The sequence below is a fragment of the Pseudopipra pipra genome, chromosome Z (genome assembly GCF_036250125.1).
Source record: "Pseudopipra pipra isolate bDixPip1 chromosome Z, bDixPip1.hap1, whole genome shotgun sequence".
NCBI classification, from domain to species: domain Eukaryota; kingdom Metazoa; phylum Chordata; class Aves; order Passeriformes; family Pipridae; genus Pseudopipra; species Pseudopipra pipra.
In genome coordinates, this window is record NC_087581.1 from 61,029,358 (window position 1) to 61,049,265 (window position 19,908).

General features: G+C 41.5%; 2 protein-coding genes across 5 annotated transcripts in view; one reads left to right on the forward strand and one right to left on the reverse strand.

The window, feature by feature from the left end:
- Nucleotides 1-19,908, reverse strand: part of SNX30 (sorting nexin family member 30) — a 72,155-nt gene that overhangs the window by 4,270 nt on the left and 47,977 nt on the right. For 3 of the 4 annotated variants that reach the window (XM_064641790.1, XM_064641791.1, XM_064641788.1), the window contains exon 8: nucleotides 17,100-17,252. In XM_064641790.1, coding sequence (XP_064497860.1) covers nucleotides 17,100-17,252 — 153 coding nt within the window. Of the gene's footprint in view, nucleotides 1-9,662; nucleotides 14,933-17,099; nucleotides 17,253-19,908 lie in introns of those variants that run through there. The other variant, XM_064641789.1, reaches the window with a different exon arrangement.
- On the forward strand, nucleotides 1,967-12,056 carry SLC46A2 (solute carrier family 46 member 2). The gene is made up of 4 exons (XM_064641792.1): nucleotides 1,967-3,545; nucleotides 5,123-5,206; nucleotides 6,859-7,015; nucleotides 8,259-12,056. The coding sequence occupies exons 1-4, from the start codon at nucleotides 2,474-2,476 to the stop codon at nucleotides 8,314-8,316; spliced, it is 1,371 nt and encodes a 456-aa protein (XP_064497862.1). The 5' UTR covers nucleotides 1,967-2,473; the 3' UTR covers nucleotides 8,317-12,056.

Genomic DNA, 19,908 nt, shown 5'->3' on the forward strand with positions numbered 1-19,908 from the left:
TACTCTTCTTCCAGCAGGCAACATCATTGTATTTTTGTTGTTAGGATAGTCTCTGCTTGTCAGGGGCCACTCTCTTAAACCTCCATGGCATTTATGCTGCACAAACATATTTTAAAGTAGATGCAAATGTCCCTATAAATATTAGTAATATGAGAACAGAGCCCTAAGGAAAATTACTAGATAATAGTCACTTTGAAAACTTTGTAGCATTAAATGAATATGGTATTCACAAAGTGTTTTGCAGTGGGAAAAATTTTGGAGTCTGGGTTAAACTCTTACTTTAGCACTTATTCTTTTGCAATTACTGACATGGAATTATATCATTCCACAGGAACTAGTTCTAAAAAGTACATTTAATGTGAATGAATGCACAGAATATCCTGGAAATATAGATGTAAGTCATGAGATCATTTAGTACCACCCATTAGCTACCTAGGCCTGAATAAGCTGAATAAGCCAAGCAATCTGTATATGCAACAAAGTGTGGAGGAAAAATATCCCTTATGTAGGAGTTGAGCAGATCTGCAGTCCCTCAAGTACAGTGCCTGTAACATACTTCTGCACTCCAAGATGTCCCAAATTGAAGTTTGAATGGCACAAGGAAATTTATCATTCCTCATAATTCTGGTGGAAGACTCAGGACTCCCTGGGTGAAGCAAAATGTGGCAATTCCTCTGGTTGCATTTGTTGCTTAAACTGGTCACAGGCTGATGCTTTGGGGCCTTCAGTAAGGCTGTACGGAATTTCCATCCTCTGGAAATATGCCAAAGTTTGCAGAAAAATATTTGTCCCACTTCTTAATAAAAACTAAAGAAACTAGACACCTTTTGCAGCTAATATGGGGAAAAGAAAAAGGGCAACTGTTGGAACAACCCACAATATATTTTACAGCTGGCTAGGAGTCTTTTGGTCTGACAAAAAAAATAGATTCTCTGGTAAAGCTGAAATTGTCTAGCAGCAAATCATTCTAGCATACAATTCCCTACTCCTTTCCCTGTTATATCTTTGGACTTTTTTCCTTGAATTGAAATATAAGCCAAAAATTATTGCACAACCAAACAAGGAGTGAAAAAAAGAACCTCTTGACCGATTGCATTGAGTAAATGTCACCTGAATCAATAGAGTGCAACAGATGGAGGTTTTACCATTGTTTTTTCAAATTAATCATTAATTTATTTTTTTAAAGTAATGACTATAAATCTTCCTAGAATAGATTGTTATTCTGCCAGTTATGATTCATTAAACCAGTACAGAATGAGATCATTATCATTTAAGTAAGCATTTTTGAGACTGCCAAATATCCTCCAAGTATTTCCTGCAGCTGGGACTGCAAGCATCTTCCTTGGAGCTGGCAGGCTGCTTGCACAATATCCTGCTCCAAGAGCTTCTCGTGCCTCTGGCTTGCAGCCCTGTCATGGCCACAGGGCCCCGCTTGAGTGGGTCATTTCACCTGCCCCTCAGGCAGCAGCAAAACTGGAAGCTGACTTCAAGATGCAAAGCTGATTGTGGAGTCAGCACCTGCAGAGATGCACAACCATCACCCCAAGGAGCTGGGGCTGGAAAACTCTTCCCAGAGTAGGATTTTTGCCCATCCAAGCCTTCAGCTCAGCTGGCTGATTACTGGGACATAGCAGTCACTGATGCCTTTGGATAAACTGGGATTTGTCTCCTCCTCTTAGAAATTCCCACATGGTAAAGCCAAAGAACACAGCAGGCAGAGTGCAGCCATAGGAGACAAGTTACCAAAAACAGGACTTTACTTTTTAATTTCTTTTTCGTGTAATTTCCTGACTGCATTATTGAAACAACAATGACATAAGAGGCATGATGCAGCTACAGGGAAAAAAGGTGCAGGTAAAAGCAAAAGAGCCAATGATGTAGAAGAAAGGAAAAGGAGGAGTAAAGGGAATTCACAACTTACCTAACAAATAGGCACACAACCATCTACTGCCCCCCCAGCCTATTTTAGAGTCCTCTGACACATGAAGGATGTCAAAAAGTGAAAAACAAACAAAACCTCAAAAAAACCCAACCCCAAAGAAACACACAAACCACCACCCCAAATTACAGCAATTACTTGATCGGGGCATTTTCACTTCCTAATCTGTGAGAGAGAAATTCCCCCGGGTCATCTGACCTCTGTTGAAACTAAACCAGGAAGAGGAGCAGCAGCAGTCAGCGAGTGCAGGGTGTTCTCCAGCTGTACAAAAGCCTCTCCTGCGTGAGCCAGAGCTCAGAGCAGCACAGGGATGTGCATGTGTGCGTATACATAGCAAGGCGAGGTGCAAATATCCTCCCAGCCAGATCATCTCTTGCACAACTCTCCCATCCTGTGCAGCCTGGCAGACCTTTTCTTTTTCCTTCTCCTGCTCGTCTCCAAACATGCCTCTAGAGCAGAGCTTCTGAAGAGCTGCTTCCCCCTCTGCATCTCCCTGAAAGCAGCTCTCTCCAAGAAGAGGCAGTGACCAGCAGCATGGTGGGAATGATGGCAATGAAGACATGGATTGAGCCGGTGGTTGCAAGCTCACAAGTGGCCAGTGCCTTCTACGACACAGCTCTGCTGCTGGTGGTGAAAAACTACTACAACCAGACCAATGGCACTGCTCCTTCCCATGCACTAGAAGATGCTCAGCAGAAGGATGTCTCCAATTTTTACATCATCTACAACCTTGTTCTGGGCCTGAGCCCACTAGTGTCAGCCTACGGCTTGTCCAAGCTGGGGGACAGGATACATCGGAAGATCCCCATCTGCTTCCCTCTTCTTGGTTACTTGGGCTCCAAAACTCTCCTGCTCCTCCTGATCCTGCTGGGCTGGCCAATCGAGGTGATGTATGGGGCTGCTGCCCTCAACGGGCTGACGGGAGGCTTCACCACGCTTTGGGCAGGCATCATGGCTCTGGGATCCCTGGGCTCCTCCGAGAGCAGGAGGTCTCTGCGGCTCATCATTATTGAACTGGTGTATGGCCTCGCTGGGTTTGTGGGAAGCATGGCATCTGGCTACCTCTTTGTTGGCTTCAGTGACCGCTATCGAGAAGGCACTGTGCTGGTGTGCTGCAGCATCGCTTGCTATGCTTTCTGCCTCCTCTACAGTATTTTTATCCTGACAGTCCCCAAGCCAGGAGCCTCCTGCCCAGCCAAAGCTAAGAGTGCAGAAGAGGTGGGTAGCCAGCTACCAGCCCATACTGGAGCAGCAGCAGCAACAGGGAGTTCCCAACCTTCAGGGGGCAGCAGCTCCTCTCTAATATCCCCCTCGAAACTCATCATCATCCTGCTTTTTACGGCAGCAATCCTCTATGACCTTGCCGTAGTTGGTGCAATGAACGTACTCCCACTGTTCTTGCTCAGGGAGCCTTTAAGTTGGAATGCTGTGGAGATCGGCCATGGCAATGCTGCTGGGTACGTGATCTTCATCACCAGCTTCCTAGGGGTACTTGTATTCTCCAGATGCCTCAGGGACATTACCATGATCATGATTGGAGTAGTATCGTTCAGTGCTGGCATCCTCATCATGGCCTTCGTGCAGTGGACGTTCCTGTTCTACATTGGTGAGTCAAACAGCCACTCACGTGAGCAAATGCACCCCAAGAAAGGGGTGTTCCAGCACCACTGGAAGGGCTTTTTGCTCTGCTTTACCACAGGTTTCCAAGCAGGGAGTTAGACAGACCGTCGCATGAGCAATATGCAAGAGAACTTTATTATTACCCTTTCCCCACACCTTCCACTGCACTCTTACACTCAGCACCCTACAACATCCAGAGGAGGCATATACTCCTGCCAAGTCTTAGTTTAAGGCCAGTTGACTTGTAATTTGTCATTTGATCACAGACCAGATGTGAGCAGGGAAACAATGTTCACACTCTGTGGGAATGGGAATTACTGCTGACTCCCTGTACTAGTTGGACCACATCACCATATCAATGGGAAACACTTGCTTCTTGTGAGCCAGAAACAAAATGGCAAAGGCTTCCTATTAAGCAAACATCTTAAGATGGGATTTATTTTTTTCATATGAAGGCTCTTATGGCTGATGGGAAACTTAATGAAACATTGGAGCTGCTTTAGCAACTAAAACATCGTAATAATGTAGTTTACAAATCTCACATTATATATAAATGACCAAGGGACTGATAATAATAGACAGGGTGGCATCCAATGATAAACGAAAGGCAAGTTTATTTTTGGGAGGTAACCTCTGATGGAACACAAAAAATAAAACCCAAGAATTGGGTTTTTGTAGCAGAAATGTCTGACAGAGTATCATGTATTGTATGGCTTTGAGGTTTTGCTTCTGAAAGTCAGAAAAAACCTGAAGATAAATGGCCTGAAGCAATTTTTTCTGTCTGCCCCTATAGAGAATGAGAAATTGAAAATTAAACAAAGTTATTCTAAAGGGAAAGATGACAGAATATTGTATTTGAGTAGTAAGCCAAACACTTATTAAGTGAAATTTTTAAGAGATTTTGCTTATTTAGGCAATTAGGATGGGGAATAAAGATTAAAAAAAAAAACAAAGTAAAAAAAATGCTTGTTCATCATCATGAACACATGCTGCTATACAGTGTGTATAGTGTTACTGACTGCAGAAGATACTGCATTGCAGAAGCATCTTGGTACACTAGACATGGACCAAGTCTTCCCTGAGGCTGGTTCTGCTGACAGGAAGGTAATTCCAGCTACCTATAAATTTCCACACTAGAGAAAGCCTAAAATACTGCAAGCCAGAAGTGCCAAGATAAAAGACAACTGTAGTGTTATAAAGGTATTGTTCCTGTCAAGGCTGCGTAGTACTAGGGGCTCTGTCTGCTGCTTAGACTCAAATAACCATCCTTACTATCTCTAAGGACAGTGCTATATTCCATCTCTTCTGGGATGTCTGGCCAAGACCAAAGCCTGTGTCTAGTTTGGGCAAAGTACCTCTGCTAATGGGAGCAAGAGGTGGCTTATCTACCTTGTCTTGAAGCGAGGACCTACTTCTTTCTGGCACTCAAGGGACAAAAAAGACGAAGCAAAGAAGCAAAGTGCCTGCCCAAGCCAGAGGCATGTAGTCTTCAAAAGCAGTGGCTGCTGTGCTAGGTAACAAAGAGCAGGTACTGATGATAACTACAAATTCATTGCATTACAGCACGGGCAGTGATGCTCTTTGCCCTCATCCCCTTACCAACCATCAGGTCCATGTTGTCCAAGCATGTCGAAGGATCATCCTATGGTAAGTATTTGTTACCCTACCAATCAAAAAACCCCACAAATCTCTTCATTCAGCCTAGACCACAAAGAGAAAGGTAAGTTATTGCTGCAATCTGTGCTTTGCGTAATAATAACAGGACAGATGATACCACAAATGGGAAGGGAGGAGCAGAGAAACTTGCAGGACGAGATTGTCACATCCAATCTTCTCATCCTTGCTTGCATCATCATTTATCCGCAGAATTTTCAGCGCGTGCTTTGAAAGATTACTATCAGTGTGTAGGTCAAAGGCAGGGAAAATAATTGAGGTGCTGCTCAAAAACACAGTACTCCAGGGAAAACCAAGAGCACCAGGATGTTGAGTTAAAGCACTGTGATATTCACACCATTTATATTTGGCTTCTTTTACTTACTGTTTTGGTAAGGATGGATTTCTTTCATCTTTTTTTTATGTTCTCCAAACGTTTTTCCACATGTTTGGCAATTTGTTCCTGTCAGACCATGATTTAACTACAAAGAATAAACTTTGCATAAAAATGGACCCTTTTTTGAACATAGCAGCAGGAATTCTTTTCCATTAGAAAATTTACCACAAAACAGTAAAATATATTTTACAAGAGTGTATTGAAGGTACGATTTTTACACCAATGAGCTAGATTTAGACACAAGAGACACGTGTTCAAATAGCACCACAGGCCCCCAACTACTCCATGTCCTCCAAACATGTTCCCACAGCCATCCTTCACAACCCTGTCCTTTCTGCCTTAGGAACACAACACTGTTCTGTAACCAGCTCACTCCTACTGCTTGTGCTCCCTCAATGTGCACTGTAGCAAAACCATCTACCTGACACAAAGAGCACAGCTCACACTCCAATTGATCATTATTATTAATCATAACATTATTTTAAACCTCCACCATGAACCATATGGGCTGCACCTGATGACAGCAGCAGACCAGATCTCAAGCAGGACCCTGCAGCAGAGCAGCCCTTGCCTTCTGGTAGCAGTCTCATCTCCTTACGTGGAGGAAAAGGCTACCAGGGCAACAAGCTCAGCATGCAGCCCTGATCTTGCTCCCAGTTTGCACATCCCAGCCAGGCTGCATTACTTCCCCTTCACCCATTTATCATGAGAGACACACTTAGAAAAAGCTGTTTCAACTAGAATTTTTTGAACATAGCAGCAGGAGTTCTTTTCCATTAGAAAATTTACTACAAAAATAGTAAAATATATTTTACAACAGTGTATTGAAGGTACCATCATACAAATCACATATACCTGCCCATTTCAGGCATTATCATCCTTTCAACCCTGTGGCCCACTCTTCTGGCCTAGGGCAGAAGCAGACCGTGACTAAAGTCTCTCCTGTCCTGAAGATGTTTCTACCTTCTAGGGAAAGGAGCACTTATTGCCCAGTTTATTGCTGTTTTTCTAAGCAGCTACCTTTACATCTAGACTCTTCAAGCCGTTTTCCAGCTAGATCTTTTGTCCTATACCAAACAGAAGGAAAAATCATTTAACTGTGGTCTAGAACAGAAGCAGATGCAAGCTCATGTCATCTGGTGTTTTGTGAAGCAATGACCACATTGCTCTTCCACACAGCTGGATTTGTGAAGAGGTACCACAGCCGGTTTTTTAATCCCCAATAACAAACTATGTTCTTGTTTTACAGGTAAGGTGTTTGTCCTGCTGCAGCTGTCTTTAGTCATCACGGGAGTAGTGACATCTACAGTCTATAACAAGATCTATCAAAACACACTGAACTGGTACAGCAGCTTCTGCTTCATTTTGTCTTTTCTAGTTGGCTGCCTGAGTCTTCTCCCTTTAAGGTAAGGAATAGAAAAGGCTTTGTTCAAAAGGACACACTATATTTTCTCTGTGCTTCCTGATATTAAGTCTAAAGCGAATAATACAGGTGGGGAAAAGAAAGTTGAATTTAAAATGAAAAAAATTGGAAGAAACAAAGAAACTTGCAGAAAGGTGTTGACAAATATCCAGGACATTCAAAGAATGAAAGTTGCAATATCTAGTCAGTGTTTCCTTAATCTTTTTTTTTTTTTTTTGCTTAATGTAGCATGAATATTTGGCAGATTTTAAGTGATAATCTCAGGAAACAATGCATTCACACAGATGTAAGTGCTTGATACTGTGAAAATAGTAGTAGGTCGAATGAAAGAATAATCCTACACAAAGCAAAATGTTTTTTAAAAATTCCATTACAGGTTACTTACTCATTGTGATAGAAAACAATAATCTGAGTTTCCCTCAGGTTTTTCTTTCAAAAAGAAACCATTACCACAGTGAAGGAAATGGTTACTTTTCTGAGCCACTGACTTTGCCCAACTGTACCGCTACAGAGTGACTGAGAGGTATAATTTCAAGAACAAGTTTTAAGCGCAAAACCAGCTTAATTTGAAAAGAGAAGGCTGAAATAGCATCTCTATCTACTTTTCCAGAATTTTTGAAGTATCTGTCTCCAAATCTCAGCTATGCTTTGCTATGATTTAAAAAAATATAGTAGTAGAAAGTTTAAAGGCACTATGTATACCCACTTCAGTGGTATCACTTAAAGAGGAAGAAACGAAAAAGGAACACTAAGGAAAGCTCTTACATCACCACCTGTTTTATCCAGAGCACCAAAGGCTTTCTGGGCTTGTGAACACACTTGACAACTGGTGTCAGTAGGACTACTAGTGTGGGAGAGGCCACATCATACTCATCATTCCCCTGGCTCTGCTTGTCCTCGTCATGTTTCCCAGACACAAAGGAGTTGTTTCTTATGCACAATCCTCTGTTTAACATGGAGTCAGTGCTTGGTACTCAAATTTTTAATACTGGTTCCTGTAATAAGGGGTTATTAGGACTTGAAGTCTGAAATGTGACAACTGGTACCAATCTCATTGTTTGTACACAAGAGAGGCTGGCAAATCACTGAAAGGATTCACATTAGCACTCAGCCAGCTTCAGATACCCCAGTAAAGTTTAAGATATAGATGGGGAGAAAGCAAACTGCAGTTTGAGAAAGTACTTTGCTAATTTTTTTATCATCTGCATTTTTATTGTTCTTTACAGCTTTGTGGCCATCAAACAACGTTCAACCACTGGCTCCCTTCAGATTCTGACTGAGTGACAGGCATCTTTTGGTTGTTATCAACTCTCTAAGCTACCGAAGTGGAAGGCTTGCCAAGCGTTAGTCCCCACAGTTACCAACATTACCGAAAGCATATAATTTGTATTTCCATTTCACAGCATGCCCCAGCCTCTCAGTCACTAAGCTCACCCAGAAAAAGAAGCTTTCCTTGTTACTTCTGCAGTACCTCATCTTGTAGAGTATGTGCATTGGCTATTGCACACTAGCAGTCCTCAGAGCATTCTGCTTTCTGCTGGGCTAATTAGCAATAGCACAGAGGGACAACAATAAACGTTAGAAATGAAAACAGTGTTTCTAGACACACCATTCAGTATGGAAGGGGAAAACAGAGGATCAGTTTTCCATTAGTTCCTTCCTGTCTGTTCATTCAGAAACCTCAGGGCAGTTCTGTGACTTTGGCTGATGAAACAGGGGGCTGCGAGCCACACAGAACGTGCACACAGCCATCAGCAGGACACACCAGCTCTCCCAAGTGCTACAGAAGATGTAATCAGCACAGCCAAATAACATCACATAAAAGACCATTAAATACAGAAATACCATCGTAAAAAGATGTAAGATTAAGACACTTTTAGTAATTCCTACAATAAAACACTCCTGAACAGATATTCATGTCCTTGACTTCTGGGAAATTGTCCCACTCTCCCTGGACAGTCCTGCAACAGAGCTCACAGGACTAAGACTCAAGAGCCAATGCTGTTATTTCAGCTCACACCACCAGGATGTGCTGCTTTTGTAACATGCTAAGAACAGGTAAGCACAGCACACTACTCCTACAGGTTTGTGGAGGTGTAGGGACACCGATACCAGGCAATAGTCACCTTGTTACCTCAGCTTTAATCTGGGTTGGAAAGGAACCTCATACAATACAGCAACTAGAATGTGATGATGTCAGATATATCCAAACATGAGTCAAAAGTCTGGCATGCCTCAAAAGAATGCGTTTGCTTACACACTAATTGAACTAACAACGATTAAGTGGCTTCCAAGGTCCTGGACTAAGAAAAGGGAAGTTAAAGACCTTCAGTAACTGAAATAATCTGGAGGCAAATCAGGGGCAGCTTCAGTTCAAGCAGGGATGCAGCAAGAAGTTGGTTATTCACTATGCAACCCCATCTTCTGAGGAGGTTGCTGCCACCCAGTTCCTCTCCACACACACTTGCCATCTTTCCTCAGCTCCATGCTTCACTTTCAGTAGCAGAAGTAACGCAGCAACAGATGACTTCTACTTAAATCAACTGCGGAATAAGATTTTAGGGAAAGGGTATTTCTGCAGTAAGATAGTGAGCTGCTCAACAAAATAAGCACACACATAATTTCAGTGGTGAAGGCTGCAAAAAATGAAACTTTATTCTAAGTAAAGGAGTCCTCTTTTAATACATTTATTGGTCCATTCCATTAAATTAATTGAGGTAAACAGACGGTGCATTTTAAAAAAATGTACACACTAATAGAGAATTACAAACAGTTTTACCTCAAAATGTTTTTCTCCATCAATACTAGTTCCATAGTAAACAATGCACAAAGTATATTTATACAGAGATATATGAAAGGGTATAGAAACATGCCAGCACCAGAAGGCAAGACAACATTTCCTAGCCTGCGAGTCTGAACAAGAGCACAGTTACCAGATTTGGTCAAGTGCAGGACACAAAAGCCTCCTTCCCCTTTTTACATTGTTTACTAGCTAATTCACACAGAGACAAGTCTTTTCACAGCTTTCATTTTGTTTTTAAATGGTATGAACAGTGACTCTAGTTCTGGTGAGTGGATTTACAGAGGTTGAAACCTCTGGAAGTCTGGATAATGAGCCAGCACCATTTTGGTCCTCACCACTGACCCCTTCAACACAATGTGTGAGGCTCATAGCCAGCTCACCTTCAACTGCATGGCCCAACTCTCCAGACCTTAAGGAGGGACAGACGGATGCAGGCACAGAGGAAATGAGAACAAGGACGGTGCTTCTTTGTTTTTGTGTACTACAGACAAAAGCCCTTTGGCTCTTTGTTATTACAGGACTGTCAGCAACCTGCCTCCCTGTGCAGTGGGAATGTGGCACTGGCCCCAACCCTGCTGTTTGATCTGAGGGTATGGATACATCTCAGTAGCAGCAGAGTTAAGGAAACGGTTAAGCTTCAAAGCATAGAGTACCAAGACCTTCAAAGTAGTGTAGGACAGCAACCAGCCTTTATTGTTTCAGCATGCCTCTTATATAAGGCTGATCTATGGCTACCTCTTTGGAAAGTGCATTATTTTCTGCACAAATACTGTGCCCTAGGCATGCAACCTTAAAACTTATCCAGTTCATTACTAAGTATTTGTACGAGTCAGACACCTCAGCAAGACTTCAAAGTGCTAAGCACAGAATTAAGCACTGCCACTTTAGTCTGTAAAGTTGGTTAAACAGCACTCCCAAAAACTTTTAAATGCAACATTCAGTCTGCCAGAAGGCAAGTTGATTCCTGTGATCCCCAGTTTTACTTCACAAAACAAACGAACAAAAATAATCTCAAAGTAGTAGCAACTCCCCTATCTTAAAAAAAAGTTCCTACTTTCCCTACGTATTGGTTATTGTAGTAAAAGTTAATATACCAGAGGAAAAACTGTTCTACCTTCAGAATTTAAGATGACTGAACATCTAATGAGCTAATTTAGTCTGTGCAATTTTGCTCAGGGGGTTATCAGCACCAGGATTTTAAACAGTATGCAACGTTAATCATAACCATATACAGTTAAATTATACAAGTTTTAACAAAAGCATGGCTCCTGTTGAAACACTGAACAGTCCCTGCTGGTCTGGGAGGGGATTCTTTTGTATGTTGGCATCTGCAGGACACCTGAAGCAACATGCATCATGAACAGGCTATGCAGAGCCACTGCTGCAAGGCTACTGCACAGTACCTCCACTGAACTGTCTCTGCCGCTCATGCTTTGTGGATATTTTTTTCTACCACTTATCACACTACTTTATCCTTATAACAAGCATTAGTGCAACAAAAATCCAAGCAGACTTCAGTGAAGAATCCATAGTTTATTCCTTAATACAATTTGCATCAGAATAGTTTGTGTCTTTAGGGCTACACCTTTTCATTTTTCAATGTGTACCTGAAAAAGCCATGGTGTTTTAACATCTATATTTATTGCAAGATTTAGAGCCTGGTAAAGATATACATGAACAATGCATGGTCCATAACTGAGCACAGAAACAAGTGCTTTATTGTGCTGGTGCCACTTAAGAAACAAACATCCCCAAAAATAACCAGGACAGCAGCGAATTAGTATCCTCCAAGAGAGACCCTGGCCTGGCTATGGATTAAGAGGACAGCTGGGCTGATTTAAGGACTGCTGAAGAAACCATGTGTTACAAAGGCTCACAACAAGGGTGCCAACTACTTTTGATGTCATTTTGGTGCATATGCAGAGGGTGATCTAAGTGACTTAACACTCAAGAAGTTACTCAAAGATGAAGCTTCCGCACTACTGCTTCCCTTTACCAAGACCTTTTACTTATCTCATGTAAGTTTGGGCCATCCAAAGTAAAGACTCTTATCCTGTAATAATTACAGGATAACGTATCATGAGGTTCTCTAGCAGTTCAGGTCTCAACCTCCCACTAGCAGCAGTTATGTGAGGCTTTACAAGTATTACTCTGTACATTCTTAGAGGAATTTCTTGTAACTTTTGTAGTTCTCCCGACTGGTATGTTTGGCTGCCCCAAATATCACAGGCAGGAATCCTCCACACACCTCACAGCCTCTCCCACAGTTACCTCGTGATTTAACAACAGCTCTTCATAAAAAGACACCACTCCATAGCTCATAGGAGCTGAGACTCACCACTACACACCATTCTTACACTGTGGCAATTCTTGCAGAGGACTTCTCTTTTGAACGTGAAGTTTTACTTTCCTTGTATAGGCTTAAGAGAAGTTTTAGTGTTTCAGACCATGTAATATATCCTGTTAGTGGCCACTGCCTGACATGCGTGTTCCAGCCTCTTCTCCAAATCAACCTGCAGTTGCCACAATGCCTCATACTCTGAGAAGTGCAAAGTGTGCCTGCCTTTCCAGCAGCATAGCCAGAAAGGGATTTGTCTGAAATCAAAACATGCTTTGGATGAGGACGAGTTTAAAAACCATACCACAAAATCGGTGGCATCAGATGGAATAAAATTCAAGCTGATGTTCAACATCTCCAGCCTCAACAGTTACATGTTGATTTCAACTTCACTTGGTACCCTCCACATCCATTATGCTTCTCATGCACAGCTTTGATGTTAATTGCTAAACTCCCCAGAACCAACACCCACTTCAGTCTGACATAAAACTAAGTGGGAACAGGACCTCAGTCTTGTAAGGCATCAGATGAAACCACTTGTAGGAAAAACCCACCAATCTTTCTACTCATCTTTTGCTGTTTTTTTTTTTTTTTAATAAGATGGAGGGAACACTGACTAAGTATTAGTTCAAATTATATTTTGCTTGACTCCCGGTGATGTTGTAGAGTCAACTACAAAATTCCATTTACCACACAGGAACCAACTCCAAAAGTATGTTGATCTCTGTTTGTGGAGAACAGGGAAGACTGTAACCCTGAAGGTCACACTCTTAGATAGTATGCAAGTGCTTATTCTAGAAGGAAAGACTGCTTCAAGATGATCCCCCTAAGTACTTCCCTTGCACAACAAGAGTAGTCTGTTATTCTAAGCCTAACAATAACTTAATGCAGAGTTCTCATTTACACCACATAAGTGTATAGACAAACTGAGTTTAAAACAAGAAGCATAGTTTGTTTAGTACCACAGAGTTGTCAGTGAAGGCTGAATCAAAAAGGAAGACCTCTTAAAATGTCTTAAACTTGACTTTTTCATTCAGAGAGCACCACCTCATTAGCCTGAGAGCTACCACAGTACTGCAATAACTCATCTTGAGAGTTGCTATAAAGCCAACAAGCTGAGTAGGCTGCAGGTTCACTTGTGTTTAGGAAGGGACAAATTCCAAAACAGACAAATTCCAAACCTGCTAGGTTGTCACAGGAGAACACAGAATTTGGACATTCTCAATTACTGCTCAGGTTCTTTGCAAGAATGTTAACAGAGATCAAGTAATCACTAAAATTTAGCAGTAAGCACTGAGTTATTTATTCCCTCAAATCCAAATATTACACTGATACAAGCCCCAAACCCCACCCTTAGGATGGTTAAAAAAGATTTATCTGCATGCTGTTATATCAAGACTCTAGGACCATGGGAATCACATCAGCATTCCTAAGGCCACCAACACCAAATCGGCATTTACTTGAGGTTGGACTGCAAGAGAAAGGAGAAAAAAAGGGACTTGCAGAAGCAGTTACATTTCTAAAGGCCAATAAAAACTACTAAGAAAATAGATCTGTAACAAAAGTAGTCTCTTCAAAGACTTGCCATGTGGTTCAGCAGAGACAGGTATGAACACTCTGTACCTACCAGGGTACCCATCTACCTCCCACCAAGCCATTTAAGGCAAGTTTCACACATGCTGATGCCTGGTGGAAGCAAACATTTGACACTTTTTGGCTGCTGCAAAAAAACACAAGGGGAGAGGAAGCAGAGCCCTACCTTTATTACAGCAGGCATCTTAACTGACCAAGCCTGAAGAGGCTCTAGTAAAACCCATATTTAAAGCATGGTCTAAGAGAATTGCACTGTGCAACTTCTGGAGCTAGCTTTAGAAAAGTTAAAGACTCATACTTCCTCCACTATTCCCATAAAAGGGGCCCTTGAAAGGCTGCTGTTCAGCTCATTCCTGCAGCTAGGCTGATCCCAGTCCCCAAGTCAGTCACAAGTACACTTCAGCCAACTGACATTACTTCATAATCACCAAGGTAAACAACGATACTCAGTAGGAACCAACAGCATGCCACACTCACAAAAACCACAGTTCATGCTCGCACCACAGGCTATCTGTGGGTGGTGGTGGTATGTTCTAAGACCAGACCAACTCCCAGACAGAAAAGTCTCCAGAGACCATTTTATTCAGAGGGAGCATATGGGCTGCAGTGAAACAGAAAATATTCTTTCCCAGCCTTTCCCTGTCTATTCAAAAAAAAAAAAAAAAAGGATAAGGATTGGTTAGGGAGTACAGTATCATAGAAATAATTATTTTTTTTTTTAGCAAACAAAACAGAATGGTAATAAAGATGTCATATGGCACCTTGCAGTAGAGTTTTATTTTCATCTTTTTAGTGCTCCACTCATCAGTTCCTTCCAGACTAGAGAGGTAAGTTTTATCAAGATCCCCATGCACTTTCACTATGAAACCCCAATCACTCCTTAGGATAAAGAAGGAACCATTCAAGGTAACTCAAAAAGATGAAACATACCCCAGTTTAAACACAAAAATTGAGGAAAAAAAACTCAAATAGTTTTCAGAGCGTCTGTTCCAGCTTAAGTGCAGCTGTCATTTCAGTTAACTTGACAAAAAAGAGTCCTTCATACAGTTCCAGTATGTCTAGTGGTACTGAGTGTAGAAGTGCTAGATTGTCCATGAAGGTACTTCTTATTTGGTCTCTGGCTTGTCTTGCAATAGTGGTATAATTGACTCCCACGCCGTAAGGCACTGAAGAAAGAAATACAGATTTAACAAATGGGTTTTACATCAGTTCTTGTAACTTCTGACTAACTCTTCCACATCACCAGAATGCAAGTTGAAGAAAACCTATTGGGTCTTCACAGATTAGTACAGAAATAAAAAAAAACCCACCAAAATCTCAAACACCAAAAAAAAGTGTTAGAGTGGCTGCACCTCCCAAACAAATTAAACAAATCCACATTTTCAAAAGTTGTCAGCTGGCCCAAGCCATTAGAAATCATCAGAATACCTGGGATTTCCAAACACCAATCTAGATTCTTCTGCACTGAAGAACACCACAGCTTTCAGCTAGACAGACAAACTGTTGCCAGTAGAAATGTACATCTTTGTAGTGTCACTGTGAGGTAGGGCTGATTGGGACACAATGGTAGCTATTACAGACTACCTCCAGCAAATTTATTTGAAAAAAACCCATGCATTTAGAGAAGGTAGTTCTGAGACACAGTGTATTCCAGTACAGCTCTGGGACTTGACTCCACTGAATGACAAACTGGTAGTGCCTAGTATAGTAAACTAGAAGTGGAGTCTAGCTTCTGGGTTGTTAGGAAGTCACTTCAGGCTTTGGAGTCATTTGCCCAGACGTGTACTTAACTTCAGTCCTTCAGTACTGTGTGTCGTTACTATCTTTCAACCTCAAAGCTCAGAAGTCAAACTGATCATGGAATCCCTATTATTAAATGCTGGGAATGGGTAAACTCATCACCAGCTCTTACATCCACAAATTACTGTTGTGAGACATCTTCCTTCTAACCTTTCTGATTGTACTGCAGGTGAGTAATTATTTCTAGTTGTGTACCCTGAAGTGACTACATGCTTTCCTACCAAAAAAGCTTCCTCACTAAGAGCAAAACTAACAGATTTAAATGTCAATTGCAGAGGCACTGCTGCATGTTCAGAGGAGTCTTTAATATCCCCCTCCACAGCACCTTAGAAGAGACCAGGATGAAGGAAGTTCTGTGGGATTAGTTATGAACTACTGACATGACTGACAATCGAAGGGGAAAAGGTACTGCATACTAATCCTACAAAGAGAAGTAACCTAGCTTGTTACTAGGAAGAAGCTTGTAAAGTAGATGTGGAAAAAACGAATAGGCAAGATGAAGTATATTGCTATGCATGAACCTAGTAGCATTTAATATGTCCTAAATATTTAATATACCTGAAGTGGGCTTACAGAAGAGCTGGAGAGGGACTTTTTACAAGGGCTTGTAGTGATAGGACAAGGGGGCAATTGCCTTAAACTGAAAGAGGCCAGGTTTAGATTAGATAATTAGGATGAAATTCTTTACTATTAGGATGAGGAAACACTGAACAGGCTGCCCACAGAAGCTGTGGATGCTCCATGTCTGCAAGTGTTTTACTTCAGGTTAGATGGGGCTCTGGGCCACCTGCTCTACGGGTGCCCCTGCCTATGGCAGAGGGTTGAAACTAGATGGTCCCTTCAAAACCATTTTAGGATTCTACGATATCAACCACTGCATTGGGCTGCACTGCTCCAGCACGCAGGAAAACTAGACTGGCAGTATCCGCAGTTAAATGGGGCCTTGAGGCCCTTTCAGTTAAAAATAAAAAAGTAAAAAAATCTGACACCAAATCTCAGGTACACATGCACCAACTGAAAAAGAGCAGAGGCACCTGGCTAGGTATTTTCAGGACTAGCATACAAGGGACTAAACTATGCACAAAGGAACAGAGACTAGAATAATTTATATATACCAAGTGTAATCTATATGAGTCCATGGATGTGTATTAACTCATGTAGTTTTGTTCATAAAAGGCAGAATAAAGAGATTTTTCTACTCTGGTAGTATTACTAGAACATGCAATTTCAGTCTTTTTCATCACCACTGCTGCTGCTCAGTTATTTGTTCAAGAGTGCAAAACAGACAAGCATGCATGATGAAATGCTCTTTGAGAGCTGACCACTAGTCCTACAGAGATGACTTTACCATGAACAGCAATTCATTACACTAAGCTGATGACAAAGAGCAGCTTCCATAGCACTAGAGAACTAATTGAGATGTCTAATATTTCTATCTTCAAGACAGTGTGAAGATATCCTGAAGAATCATCACCACCTTGTAGGAAAATAAACTTCTCTTATTTTTGCCAGTGCTCCAACAGTGACACATACCTTCTCGTAGTACTGGATGTTTTTATCTGCCATCCCCATGAGTAGCTGCCTGAAGTCTTGCCTTTTGTTGTTCTGCCATCTCTCCATATCTGCTTTCAGGTCAGCATTGAAACATTCTACTCGGTCTTGACATTTCTCAACATCTGTGGGTACCTGCAGCAAAAGAAAAGAAGATTAAAACTGTCACTGAGTGCTAGATTGCTGAATTAGCTCAAACCTTACTGAGCAAAACCACAGAAGAAAAGGTAGGTTCACCGGGAGTTACCCTGAATAAACTCAGTTATGGCTGCGGGGAGACAAGCCACATTTCTGAACTAGAGAGGATATGAGATTGCTTGATTTGTTCTGTGCTGTTTGAGGTGGTGAGCATTTGTGCTTTCCATCTCCATGTCTGATATAGAGGCAAGTGGAGGAAGCACTTGCTAGAAGCACACGAAGAGGAAAAGCATTTGGTGTAAGTACCTAGACTCAGTTCCAAGTGCTTAAACTGAGCAGCTTGGCTACAGCTCCACAGAAAACCTTACTCCTTCCCATTTACAGCTGCACTAGGCACTTCCCAATTTACACCAGTGTGTATAATATAATCAACATTTAGGCTTATCCAGAAAGCTGGATATGAAACCTTAGGAACTGAAGAATAAAATTCCTAAGCCTCTGGTTTCTAGCTTCCAGTTTTAATCTTACAGGCTGCCTTTCCTAACTGGAAAGCACTAGTGATCATTACTCTGGACTGGCTCATATACCTTTGGGCTCAACACTGGGCTCACAATCATACAAAAACAATGAAAGAAATGTTGAAGGACAGCCTATTGCAAATCAGGTAGAGATTTAAGTGGATTATGACAGCAATCGCTGGCCCGAAGTGCATGCACTTTAGGCCAACTTAAGATGGTGTTCTTAGCTCATGTTTTAACTAACATCATATTAGGCAATCATAGGAACAATTTACAAGTGCTTCTTCAAGCAAGAAGCCCATGAACACCTTTTTCTCCCTTTTCCTTATGGTGCATGGTCCACACAGAGAGGAATCCTGTAAGGACATACAGACTAAGCCCATGACCTCAGAAGAGGAAACCCCTGCATAGTGGTACCAACACGAGAAGTAAACTTTTGCTCTGAAAGCTGTGACTTGCACAAAGGCAAAAGGCAAAATGAAGAACATTTGCAGAACTTTTTACCTTCAGTAAACTCCCTTTTTCTCTGAAGGGTGTTAAGAGAAGGAAGAAGATGAACAGACTATGTAAGAAGCTTTTCATAGGTAACTACAGGAAGCTAGAGGTGTGCTACTACCTTGTAGTTTGGCAAGGTGGCCCATCTAGGCAGAAATATAACAACCGTGCTTCTCCAGGATGTAAGGGGTGATCACTGAAGTATTACATTGACTCAGAGAAGATCTTACATCTGTTCTCTAATAAAGCTATTTGAGATACAGGAGTTCTTCATACTCATGGGATTTGAGTTCCCCTTTATTCAAACAACTGAACAGACACTACAGGCAGCTTGGGAGTTAGTAGACAGCCTTTTCCCCCACCCTGTCTGAGCACTGCTGGCTATAGAATTCACACTGCTACAATTCCAGACAAAGTTCTCTCATAAGCTTCAGACAAGAACTACCAAGCCTATGGTTGGAAAGTTCAGATGATGCTCCCCTCAAGGCAAGTATGCCTTGCATCTTAAGTACTCTGCTTAATGGGAAAGGCTAGGCTATCAAGAGAAAGGTTCATGAAGTCTGGAAGTCAAACCAAGTAAGATTTCCCAATGCAATTAAGTTAGCTTCTAAGCACTCACCAGCTTGCTGCTGCTTCTTCCAGAATCTGAAACCACAATGAAGCTATACAAAAATCTGTTCTTTCTCACAGCAAGTTCTCCTGCAGGTCAGACTGAGAGGGCTGTACAAATTTAGAGCTACAGGGACAACCCAGTGGTCAGCAAATGGGTCACATATGCTCTCATTAAGGAACAACAGCAATTAACTCCATGTAAGTCTCCACAGGCATCCTTGTGATCCTCCTCATCCACTCCACATGAAAGCAGTGTCTGCACAACAGCAGTCCTGTTTAGGAGTGCCTTTCCTTACAAAACTGTGGCTTCCCAGAACATTATTTGCAACTCAGTAGTTGAAACAAAATTTTAAGCTAATTAACAGGTTTTAAACACCTTATAAAGTGTTTAAACACTAGTGCAAAGACATCAATGCTGATGGTTTTATCTGCTTTTACCAGTAGAGACACTAAATACTAGCTAGCAACTAAGAGCTGGGTAGAAAGCAGACTGGACTTTGGGAACTTGCTACTTTCTTACCAATGTCTCTTCTCAGCTACTGGAATAGCTCAAAAACTCCACAAACCACAAAACCAACGTGATAACTGGTTTCAATTCCAACACACTCTTCAATGGCCCATGACTGTTTTAGTGAATCCATTTTAACTTATGAGAGATGTATATGCAGGCAAGAACTGAGTATAAAAGTGTATATTCAGGAGTCTGGTCACCTTACCATATGATAAGAAGTTCTACACATATATCTAATCCTCTTCACATTGATTCTCTTCTCTTAAAAAACTAAGTGTGCCTCACATTTATAATTTTGTGTGGTCATGTACAGATGGCATGTCCACTTTAAAATTCTAGAGGATCAAGTAACAAATCATTCTGAAGCAGAAAAAATCCAGCATATATTAATATAAAATAATAGCATATGCTATTTCTACTTTCCTCATTCTCTGGAAATGGATAATGTTACAAGGCTTTTTTCCCCTCTGTAAATACATATGGTCAACTTCAAGTTCTGCACTGCCAAATTTACTGT